General features: G+C 36.2%; 1 protein-coding gene across 1 annotated transcript; it reads left to right on the top strand.

Moving 5' to 3' along the window:
• The first annotated feature begins 2,654 nt into the window (after nt 1–2,654).
• On the top strand, nt 2,655–10,184 carry LOC108845465 (calcium-transporting ATPase 8, plasma membrane-type). The gene is made up of 32 exons (XM_057004980.1): nt 2,655–2,837; nt 3,074–3,110; nt 3,211–3,296; nt 3,365–3,496; nt 3,612–3,701; nt 4,016–4,085; nt 4,802–4,872; nt 4,946–5,029; nt 5,116–5,193; nt 5,272–5,346; nt 5,735–5,815; nt 5,892–5,974; nt 6,084–6,192; nt 6,285–6,340; nt 6,483–6,525; nt 6,605–6,688; nt 6,780–6,905; nt 6,987–7,052; nt 7,142–7,237; nt 7,383–7,496; nt 7,583–7,738; nt 7,839–7,898; nt 8,176–8,331; nt 8,495–8,611; nt 8,715–8,813; nt 8,926–9,063; nt 9,146–9,246; nt 9,353–9,398; nt 9,528–9,650; nt 9,736–9,837; nt 9,907–10,002; nt 10,080–10,184. Exons 1-32 carry the CDS (start codon nt 2,670–2,672, stop codon nt 10,119–10,121), a joined length of 2,985 nt encoding a protein of 994 aa, XP_056860960.1. The 5' UTR covers nt 2,655–2,669; the 3' UTR covers nt 10,122–10,184.
• The last annotated feature ends 2,443 nt before the right edge of the window (nt 10,185–12,627 follow it).

The raw sequence follows: 12,627 nt of genomic DNA, 5'->3' as shown, positions 1-12,627 counted from the left end.
ATATAAATTTATACTTTGGGCCATTGGAAGGAAGCATGGCGAATCACAAGATGAACAGAGTAATTTTTTTGCTTTTGATGATGCTTGTCTTTATGGGGTTGGGACTAGAATCACTATACCCAAAACTTGGCCTTCTTTCAGATCCAATGCATAAAAATTATTATGGGAGTGTGTGGTAGAGAGGTTTAGAGTGGCGTATGACAAAAAGGTAACAAACAGTAGGGCATTTATCAGGTGACACTATCTTATATATGTTGCTACCAGCTACCATTCATGATTGAAGGAGATCTTTGAGGATGAGAAAATTTTCACCCTCGGACTAGCTATTATGTCGGAGGGGAGTTTTGGCATTTTCATGTTGATGGTGGTTTTTAGGCCTTGGAACTAAATGCTTTGGGTTTTTTGGTTGTATGTCGTCAATGTTCCTATCGTTATTGGTGTTAAGTGAGAGTAGGCTAGAAGTTTTTTTGGGTTAATGGATGGCTGTGTGCTAGTGTGTGTTTTGTATTGTATCTCTGAGGTTTTCCCTATAAATAAATATTTTTATGTATATAAGATTATAATCAACGAAAAGAATTAATAATTATATTAATCAATTAAAAACAAAAAAAAATGTGAACGTGTATAACAATGTAATGAATCCAAAAATTAATTTTTGGATTCATTACAAAAAAACAATGTAATGAATCCAAAAATTAAATTTTGGATTCATTACATTGTTTTTTTTTTTTCAAAAAAAAACAATGTAATGAATCCAGAAATTAATTTGTTTAAAATAGTTAAAAAGTGAACGTGTATTAGTGAGTTTGAAAACCAGAAAAGTACTAACTCAAACCTTAATTAACATATATCACGTTTTTTATATTGAGTTATAACTTGATTTATCAATTTTTCGAAAAAGATATCTCAAAACTATAAATTAAGTATAACACATTATAACTTAAACATTAACTCAAAAACTTAAAAATAAGATTTTAATTACATGTAAAAACTTAAAATACTAAACAAGAAGAATATCTTCTTCAACGACTCAGACACCAAAAAATGGCGCTGACTTAGGTGATGCAGCTCCCACAACTCATTCATCTCATACCAAAACTCCTTCTTCAGTCAAAAAAAAAAAACTTAAAAATAATTCATGACTGGTTAGATTTGCTGAATTATATTTTTAATTCAAACTTTATCAATGATAATTCAATAACCAATCAAAAAATTAACAGACCTCAAAAATAAAATGAGAAAAGATAAATCTTTTTTTAAAGGGAGAAGAGAGTAGAGAAATCTTTACCAACGACCAGCCTTCCGGATTTCATCTCTTGGTATATACCTGAAAGAAATTACAGAGAAACTACAGGATGCATATCTCGTATAGCATTAAAATCTAAACACTAAACCATAAATGCTAAATCCTAAATCCAAATAAATAGTGAGTTTATATTGATTAGTGTACGATAAATATACACACTAAACATTATTCATGGACTAGCGAGCAGGGGCGGATCTAGAAAAATATTGTATATGGGGCACAATATATTTTTACATATAACTGATTTAAATAATTTTAAATTTTAATTATATTATTGTAAAACACTATATATCTTACAATAAATTTTTTAACTATTGAAATTTTTTTTTCATTTCTAAAAGATAAATGCTATAAAATTATTTTTTCAAAGATATATTATACATTTACATACATTTTATATGAATTAAAATGGACAATATTAAGCTTTTAAAACAATTGTATTCTTTTATAAATATTAAAGTAGTGAATCCTACAAAATAGTTTATTATCATCATATTTTAGTATCTTTTAATATGCATAACATATTTAAAAATAGAAATAGAGAGAGAAAAAAATAAAAAAAAATTGGAATTCAAGGTTGATATTTATACCAAAAAAACTCAACAAATTAGACATATATAACTAATTTAACTAGAAATTATCAGAACTAAAATATGAGAATGAAAATTTATTATGAGACATATAAACATAACAATAACAAAATAGATAAAATAAAAGATAGGAGAAGAAAATGGTCGAATATAAGAGGTTGTGGCACTATTGTCCCAATTTAACCAAGTATGCTAGAGTCACATTGTGTTACAAATAAAATTTTACAAATCTTGTATGGGGTGCCCCACCTTTAGATATAAGTAGATCCGCCCCTGCTGGCGAGCCAAAATTGATTAGTACTGTACGGTAGACTATCTATAAAAACATATGACTAAAGTGAACCCATAAATTATTCTAGTAATAGAACCTACTAAACACGATGTCTCAATTACTCAACATCATAAGTTAGTTATCTAATACATTAATAATCGAAAAAATTACTATAAACATATTCATAAACTTGTACGAGTTAACCCTGGAACTAATTACTATCATCTTTACAAATTACACCATAAATCTTTCATAACTTATTACTACAAAACATATTTATTAATTCATAATTTAATACGCGTGTGTGTGTTTTGAAGAAAAGCATCTACCAATTTGGGATGACTAGGACACAGCAACTTCCCCGAAGTTGCCTTTTTGCTTTCGATTACAACCCGGGCATCTGACCCGTTTAAATATCCCTAAGAGGTGTCTCTACGTTGAAAGAAGAAGAAGAAAGACGTGCTAAGATAAACAATAAACGACCTTGAACCGTTTTTTTTTAATGTTGGCTTTAACTTCTCGCCGGTTAACGGCCGACCAAGGTACTGTCGCAGCAACTGATTTGCCAATGTGCAGATTCTCCGACTCCGAGAGACCATCCAAACCGGAAGATCAGGAGACCGTCGACTTGGAAGCTGGTACTAATGTTCCAGACGGCGACTCTGAAGCTGTGAGTGTTTTTTTTCTTCTCTTTCTCCCAGATAAATAATCTGTTCATCTTGTATACTTGCTTTTAAAACTCAATGCTTAGAAATCTCCGCTTATACTACTAGTGTACGTCGTTACTCGTTAGTATAGTTTAATATATATGTTTCTAAGCGTAACATCTCTCGAATTTTGTAAGCTGTTTTGTTATAATCACAGTGTGTTTCTTCCTAAGTTTACTTTTTGTCTTGTGTGCTAAAGTTCGTACGTGAACATCCAGAAACAGAACCAGCAAACGGTACACATATGTTCTTGTCTTATTTCCCTACTGTTTTAAAGATTGGGTTTTGATTAACAATTCACAGTGGATTGTTTTTGTTTCTTCGGTTCAACCTCAGCTACTGGCGGGTTTGAGATTGGACTGGACGAACTCGTCCAAGTGGTCAGAGATCGAGACCTTCAAGTTCTGAATCACTATGATGGGGTAACTTCTTTGATCAGTTCTGCTCTTGTGTGTCAGTGAATTTCTTTGCTTATGATTTGCTCTGATAGGTTAGAGGGTTGTCAACTCTGCTGAAGAGTGACCGTGAAAAGGGCATAGATCCGCTCAACGATGAGATACGGCAACGTAGGCAGGCATTTGGGTCAAACACATACCCTTGCAAAAGGGGAAACACTTTCTGGGTATATTCAGCAATTCTTAGATAACAAGAATGTTTTGGTTTTATTTGGCAATAAACTTTTTACTTTGTAATGAAAACCTCCTTTTCATTTTTTTATCAATTGTTTGTTGTTGCAGAGCTTTATCTGGAAAGCTACCCAGTTTCCTCCTTATAGGGTTATTCTGATTGTGGTTGTTATAAGTTCGCTCCTGCAAATAAGTGGAAAGGTGAGTTGTTTCTCCACAACATGAGATTTTAGTTAATCACCTTTCTTTCTTTGGTAATTATGTTTTGACATAAGATTTATCTGCTCCCTTTTGACTGCAATTAATGTATCTTTTTTTTTTGTTTTTGCTAAATTAATGAATGTATCTTGTCTCATTGGTTTCTTGTCTCCAAAAACAACTGGCCTAAATAAATAACACTACTGCTTTGGTGTTGATTCATCGTTCTATTTGGCCACCCATGGCCATATATATCATGTAGCTCGGCTCTCTTTAGGTTTTGCTTTTTGTAAAGGGATTCTTTTTGATACTTGCAGGCTATATCCGATGGTTGGTATGTCAAAGCTTGCGCCATTTTGGCCATTGTCTTTTACATCATTGTAACAGGTATTGTGTGATACTATCTTTTTGATGCTTTTGAGTTGCCTAGCTAAGTTCTTTTTTTTTTTTGTGAAACACAATTTACTTCCATTCATACAAACCTAATGAGAAAATGACAGCATATATTTCAGTCTTTGGCTACAGTAAAAGAGGAAATTAACCATCTTATAAGATTAAAAACATAAACAAACCTAATGAGAAAATGACTTTGTAATCAAATATGAAACTGATGCTCGATAGTGAAACCAAGAAGACATCTTTCATAAAAAGTAAAAGATAATAAGGTCTCAGACACACTAGCCCGCCCAGCCATCAAAAACCCACCCAATAAGGTCTCTGAGCTTTGACAGAATTAAACTTGGGCTGCGAGGCTTTATAGCACATATGGGCCAGGCCCAGTGAAAATGATCACACAGCTCGCTCACCGGATAAACTACCCCGGAGGTGAACCGTACAGTCGCTGGAGATAAGCCACACCGGGGAATAGAGCTTCACTTTGGATCTGGTGCTCGGTTTGGTTGAAAGGCTTGGACAGAGTCGAACAGCCGAGTCCTACGGCAGCCATAGATAGGTTCGAAACCGCTTCGCCGAAGAGCATTGTTCTTGAGGGCGTCTCCCGAGTTCTTCTGTGCCTGAGAGGCTTGCCTAGCCAAGTTTTTTTTATCTTCTAAATATGGAAACAATCTGGTTTATTTTTGTTTTCGCTTTCATTTTTTTTGCAGCTATCACTGAGCACAAGCAGTCTCGTCAGTTTGAAAAACTTGGCGAGGAGATGAGAAACGTACCCCAAGAGGCATGTGTCATCTTTTTTTTTTTTTGTCTTTGTTTTGGTGTTTGCCCCACTGAACGTTCGTTTCTGGTTGCAGATTATTAGAGGTGGAAGAAGAGTCTCGGTTTGTTCTAGCGATATTGTTGTTGGCGATATTGTACCCCTCAAGAATGGTTTTCAGGTATGCATTTTTTTTGGACACTTTTTGTTTTCTTGAGCTTCACACTTAAAAAAGCTTTCTGAATTGTGGTCTCAATAATGGTGCAGGTACCTGCAGACGGTGTCCTGTTTGTTGCAAACTCATTGAAGATTGACGAGCAAGAATTAACTGGCTCACACTTGATTGTAAGATGTGCCCCGTGTTAATACACTAAATGATTACCTCTCTCCTGTATTTCTAATCAACCTTTCCAACATTATCAGGTTCAAAAAGATATTCTAAAGGACCCATTCCTGTTATCTGGTTCCAAAGTGATAGAAGGCATAGGTTCAATGCTGGTAAGCTCTCAAGACACGTGTTATCTAGTTTTGTTATATATGCTTGAACATCCTTCTCATAGATATTATTTATTACCTGATAAGTCACATTCACATGGATGAGACTATAACTATTATAGTATTCTCTTCAACAATACAATACTTCACTGGAAGCTTTTACGTGTTTCTGCAAAGTAACATCTTCTCTTTCTTTGCATCAATGTTGTCCATTTTTGTAGTGCCAGATAAGGTAACCAAGGCATTAAAGTTTGTGTGTTTTCTATCAGTAAATGGATTGTCTTTTGGGCGAAAACATAATTTCAACTCTTGAACTTTACATCCATTGCTTTCTCTGTACAAGGTTCTCGATCTTCCAATTCACTTTATTCTTTCCACATGTACTTATAAGGTTACAAGTGTTGGAATAAACACTGAATGGGGGAAAAAGATTGAGACACAACCTGAGACGGATGAAGAAAAGCCCTTTCAGGTATGTTTCATTGATTACTAATTCCTTGCTACCTTCTATAGTTTGCGCATTTACCACCTCTTATGTTTTATAATAGGCATACCTGAAATGGCTTGCTATTTCTGCTAGCTTGTTAGTCATTTGGCTCGCTTCAGTTGCCTGTATTGTTCAGTTATGCCGGTAAGTCTGTCTTTTTTTCTTACAATGTACCCACCGCGCGTAATTCTGCTTTCTGTTCTATAGCTCCATCCTGGCGATAGTGAGGACCTAACGACCCTTTTCATTACAGATACTTTTGTGGTCGGACCAAAAAATCAGATGGAACTCCAATGTATATGCCCGGAAATACCAGTTTCGATGAAGCAATGGAATTTGTGATCAAATCCCTGAGTTTTGGGGTATGGTGCTTCTGAACTTTACCTTCGTTGCTAGAGACCTATAGGAGTGGTAGTTCAGTGTAACCTTGTCTCTAAAAACAATACTTTTGCAGATCGAGACAATCATCGTGGCAGTGCCTGTTGGACTTTTTATAGGTGTTGACTTGAAGTAAGTCTCCTTTTCTTTTCCAAATTTTCTTAAATAGGATGCATACTAGAAAAAAAAATTTCTCAAGTATGCATACTTCTAGTTTTGTTATGACAGTAACATCTTCTTGTTTCTCATCTTATCATTTTCCTTGCTACACCAGTCTTGCATATACTACGGGGAAAATGATGATAGACAAGGCTTTGGTACTCTACCTTTATATTCCAAATTCTCCAAGGTCGTTAGAGCATCAACATGTGCTAAACTTCCGTAAATGTCTTTCAGGTTCAAAAAGTCTCTGCATGTGAGCGAATGGTATATGTTACAACTATATTGTGTCATAAAACTGGAATCTTAACTAAGAATAAGGCAAGCATTTTCTTTTGTATGCAATTAGCTTTTCCTGCGGCCTCTTTTAATTCCTGAGTACCCATTTAAGCATCTATTTCTTGCTAAGCAGATGTCGGTGGTTGATGTCTGGGCTGGAGGAATAAGAATGCCTGTTTCACAGCTGCCCTTGATTCTTAACGAACTAATAATAGAAGGCATTGCCCAAAACACAAATGGCAGTGTTGTTTTTGAAACAGTAATTTTATCCTAGAGCACGGTGTTCAGCTGGAGATAATCTGATAATCATTATTCTTACTAAGCTCATAATATATTATAGGGAGCCACTGAGCCAGAGATGTATGGATCACCAACAGAACAAGCCATTCTGAGCTGGGGGAATAAGGTTTTGTTTCTTTCTAAGCTTGCATTACTACTTGCTATTAAGTTTATAACTAATGACTATTAGTTATACATGTTTGACATTGTTTGTAGTTGGGAATGAAGTTTGATGAGGCTAGGTCAGGATCACCAGTCCTTCATGTTATACCATTCAATCCAAAAAAGAAATATGGAGGCGTGGCATTAAAGGTTACATTACCTTTTCTTTGTTTTGCTGAGCATCAAATATCGATATACATATCTATATATCCCTGTTTTCACTTGACATTTATATAGTTGTGTGCTATGTTTGATTCCTATACAGTTGTTTTTTCTTCTTATTATGCATTTATAGGTTGGTACAGGACACCACGTTCATTGGAAAGGATCTGCAAAAGTTATTCTTAATTCATGCAAATGGTATATGGATGGGGCCAACAACCGCATAGCTATTGATGAACAGAAACAGGTAGATTTTATGAACGTATATTACTAATTCACAAACCTTTCTTGTTTGATTTTTTTTATCTATTAAAAGTCCAATTCTCTCATTAGGAGATGAAAAGAATAATAAAAGACATGTGTATGAGAGGAATGCGTTGTGCGGCACTTGCTTATCAATCCTATGAGCTGGGGAGTCTTCCAACGACTGATGAGGAACTTTCTACACTACCTCAGGACCTTGTTTTGTTGGCTATTATTGGTATAGAGGTAACATCTCAAGCACCCATTTCGAAAGTTAAGTTTGTCTCAATGATAATCGGTACCTGATTCCATTTGATTCAAAGCCAATGAATTGAACAACGTGCAGGATCCTTGCCGGTCAGACACAAAGAATGCGGTCAAGTTGTGCAATTCCGGAGGTGTTAAGGTACCTGTTTTACCATTCCTCTCGTCCTGAATTGTTGTTATCTCTAATATATATTCTGAGGTTCTATAAATTGTATAGCAACACCAACCTACCATTAAATACTTTTGGTGACATGATTGACCTAGTTAAATTAACCTGCCATAGAGTAATTTTATGGCAGCACCAACTTTCTTTTTACATGACATTTGAAGTCTTATCAATTTATATTAGTAGTGGATTTTTCTTCTCTCTAAATAAGTTGTGGCGTAGTTATGTGGTGAAAGATGTTGACTTTCAGGTCCGCATGGTGACTGAGGATGATGTTTTGACTGCTCAAGCAATAGCAAAGGATTGTGGGATACTGGAGAATTTAGATGGCCTTGATACAATGACTGGAGCTCAATTTCGTGTTCTTTCCGATCTAGACAGAAAGCAGAGCGCCCCAAATATCTCGGTATGAATCCATTCTTCAAATATTTATGCTTAACATGCAAAACTATATGTCCACGTTATGATACATTGACAAGTAAAAATAATGGCATTGGCATGTCCACCTATATGTCTAAGGTCAAGAACTTGAGTGAGACAAAAATTCACAGTACCTACTCTATGTGAAGGTTTTGGCTCAAGCCTCTCCCGAGGACAGTTTTTTGTTTGTCGAAGCGCTGCAAGGAAGTGGGAATGTAGTTGCAGCCACTGGGATGGGAATACATGATACAATGACACTAGGCGCGGTCTGTCATTATTCTCATACTAGACAATTGAAACACTTCAAAGACATATCCAAAATTACATTACAAGTAAACAACAATCTAAGGTTTTGTTTTCTTTGCACAGGCCAATGTTAGCCTCGCAATGGGGATTGGAGGGACAGCAGCAGCTAAAGAGAATGCCGATATTATTATATTGGATAACGATTTTAATACGATTGTCAAGGTTAGTTATATGATATGCAAGGTTGAAATGAAGAACTCAGTTTATAGAATGCAATGCAACAAAGAGAGCAAACAATTTATCACAGTTCTCAAGGCTTATTTGGACAATGCAGGTTATCCAACGGTGTCGATTTCTTTACACCAATATCCCGAGGTATGTCCTATTCCGGCTCAAAGTGAGTGTCTCAGCCGTGGCTAACTGTGTGGTGGAGGTTGTATTCTATAATGCATTTCCACTTTATGCCGTGAAGGTTCGAAAATGTTATCCCTTTGTTACATCATCTTCTTGTAATCATGTTTTGTCAAAGACTGAAACCTTTGTCCCTGATGCAGTTTCTGTTGCATAATCTCATTCTCGACATCTTTGGACCACTAGCGTTAGCTTATAAACCATTAGCCCGCAGCCTAATGGAAAAGCCACCAGTTGATATAAGGTACACAAAATTTGAATGGTATCAAGGATATGTTCATTGATTAAAAAGAGTTGCCTTGGAAACATATGCAAACTGATCATTTTTTTGTTTGTTTGTGTTTTTGCAGTGAGCCTCTCATAACCAAGAAGATGTGGTGCAAGATGGTGATACAAGTATGTCCCCCTGAAAAATCTTGATTTGTCACTGATGACTGATGTCCAAATAGTCATATAACTATTTAGATTAGCAAAAACTAAAAACAGAAACTTGTTAGACCTCTTAATAATGTTTACCTCCTCCAGGTGATTAGCATAATGCGGCGGGCGCTCCTAGATTCTGATAGTGTAATGAAGCTGGATCATGGTCATACCGATGCTGAAAAAGTGAAGAACACATTTAAATTCAATTGTTTGGTCTTCTGCCTGGTAATGTTCTTCGACTTCTCCCACTCACCTTTAATTATTAGCGCTCATCTGAGAATAAGTTGATAATTCTTTTTTTTTTATGCAGGTATCCAATGAGTTTGAAATCAGAAATGGAGACCAAACCTTGATAGAAGTTCTTAAAGACAACATGTTTGTCTTAACAATAACCGCGAGCATCATAGTTCAGGTAACTCCTTTGCACAAAATAACTACAGCACTTTCTCTTTTATATCCCTAAACTTTCTTTTTGTATCAGATAATCTTGGTAGAGTTCCTTGGCAATTTCAATTCTGCCGTTAGGCTTGACCCGGAAAAATGGCTCATCTCCTTCCTTGCGGGAACACTTGACCAGGTTGCCGGTCGCTTCCCTTTGGAAGTCGATCGATACTAACCCAACTGATGTTTTTTTTTTTCATTTTTTCCGTATAGGCACAATCACCTAAGAACCTAATTTGTTCTCACATCATTTAAACTGTAATGTTGAATACTTCATATCCTTTTCAAAGTTGCAATTATTTTAGCAGTTACTTATGATACTGTTCTTTTTTTTTTTCTTGTCTATTCTTCTCAATCCTTTTACCCTGAGAGCGCATAAACTTGCACTTTCCTAAACACGAGAAACATGGAACGGACAATTGCTTTCATTTGTGCTCCTACAAAGATCGATTGTTTGGTACTGAAGGTTCTCTGAGTGAAGTATATAGCATATACCACCATCAGCACTTGGCATCCTGGTGCAGTTACATGTACATGTACAAAAATCGATTCTTTGGTTTTTGTTAATGTTGCTTCGTTGCTTTCTTACTCCGAGCTAGCTGCGGCTCATGAAGTCAAAAAGACCTACTTATAGCCGTTCCCCCTGTCTATTTTTACTCCATTAAAGAGTCTTAGAATTAATTTTGTATTCCCAAACTATGAAGACTTGCTAGGATTTTGAGTTCTTTGTAATAATAACATTGTTGCTATTATAATGGTAGAGGGAACATATAGAAAATTCACAGTTATCCGTTCTTGTAGATCACTCTTCTTTGAAGGTTGTTCTGAGACTAATATCATTGTTCAACGTTTCCCTCCTTTTTGTGTGTTTGGAGGTTGGTTATTAGGGTTAGGCTAACAGGTTTAGGACCTTTGTTTATTTTCTAACCCTTGGGTGTAATTCACCGCAAGCAAGTTTATTAATGAAAAAAAAGATTAATGAATTACTTTCTAAACAGTCTGCAGATGAGGAACTCTTGGTGTAGCCGGAAACTGACATAGCTTTTCCAATGAGACAAGGAGACAAGTCCGTCACCATCATACTTGTAAAGCTTGACACTGGGATCCATGGGAATAGAATATGGTTCTGAACCGAGAAAGCATGTTTCTGTTAAGAGATCAAGAACATATTTATAGAAATTCCAGCAGAAGATTTGCTATCTCCTAACCGAGAAAAAGGCCTGCAACACAGTTTTAAGAAGCTCAGTGGCTTTATCATAACTGCTTGCAATAATTATATCATTTACATACAGTCCTAGATATCACCAGACTTCTTAGTAAACAGAGTATGGTCCCCTGAAGAAGCGTTGAAGCCCAGTTGAAGCGAGTATCCAGCGCACCACACCTCTTACATAGTCTCTCCACAGCAATTTCTCTTCTCAATAAACTGTCTCCAACTGGAATGGCATTGTTCTTGATCTTCCAAAGGAAGTGCTTTAACTTGGGAGAAGTTTTAACCTGCCCAAACATATGTTTTCCAGTTGAAAGTTACATCATCTTGGACTCCATTCACCTTAAGCAGAGCATAGCCTTTAATTCTTTGTTGAGTAAATGCATGTCCATTCGAGGAGCCAAACTAATTCATATTCCATCTTGAAATCACTAGGAATCAAAGCTCTAATATGCTCCTCATACTGAGGTAAGTGTAATCTTTATTGCAGGCAAAATTCCACTCCATTGAGTGTTCATCTAACAGGTCCGAGACTCTCAAGTTTTGATTGTTCTCAGTTGGACGACCCATAGGAGTTAGGGACTTTCTTGTTGAGAGTCATGGTTCAGACCAGATGTTAATGCTTGTTGCAGAAACTCTTTTCCCCGCCATAACTTCTCTCCAAGCTCTCTAACTTTCCGGTTTGCTTGATAAACGTCTGTCGTAACGAACATGTTTCTTTTTTTTTTCCTGTGCTTGTTGTCTAGGAACGTCATCAACTGTCTATGATATTTAAAAAAACTCTTGAGCTATATACCACATGCACATAAATCTAAAGCTCCTGGAGGCTGTTCATCTCGTCCAAAACATGGCACAGCAAACTCGCTTGAAAGCAGACGCAGTGTGATTAGCAAGAATCTCCGTTGTCGCAGCTTGAGAGAACCTCTGGGTTTGGCATCGGCAAATCATATCTACTCAGCCTTCTCCTCAATTCATCGGTCTCCAGTGATGAGGAAGGCCTTGTTTGGGAACCTATGCAGTTGCTTGTGGTTTAACTTGTAGCTCTAAGGTCTGTTCATTGGCAGATTAACCTTAGTAACTTTGTGATTCAATGAGTTTTTTCTTTATCTTTTTTTGCGACTCCTTGAATCGGAAATGCTTTCGAGCATATCAGATTACAAGTTCTTTGTAATGAGACTTTCATTATGTTTTAATGATATTTACACCTTTTAGCAAAAAAAGAAAAGAATTTTTTGGAAGTGGTCATGATCTAAGTTCAAGGAGAAGGGACAGCAATCAGGACTATTGCAACACTGCTACATCTACATACCCAAATAATTGAATCCTAAACCTTGGCATATCCCGTATCTTTACTCGATTTCACCATAGCAACACAGCCACCACTTGTACATATTCGTATAGAAGAAAGTCCTAAACCCAAACCCGTTTTGGACATATCACATATTAAAGATCTAACATTTTATCTTCTGACGCAGACCTCAGACTTGATTCGATGGACCCGTGAACATGCGGTGACATTATAATGCGAATTGGTTTATAATGCCAGAAAAA

The sequence above is a fragment of the Raphanus sativus genome, chromosome 3 (genome assembly GCF_000801105.2).
Source record: "Raphanus sativus cultivar WK10039 chromosome 3, ASM80110v3, whole genome shotgun sequence".
Taxonomy (NCBI): Eukaryota; Viridiplantae; Streptophyta; class Magnoliopsida; order Brassicales; family Brassicaceae; genus Raphanus; species Raphanus sativus.
This window is presented reverse-complemented; position numbering and strand designations above follow the sequence as displayed.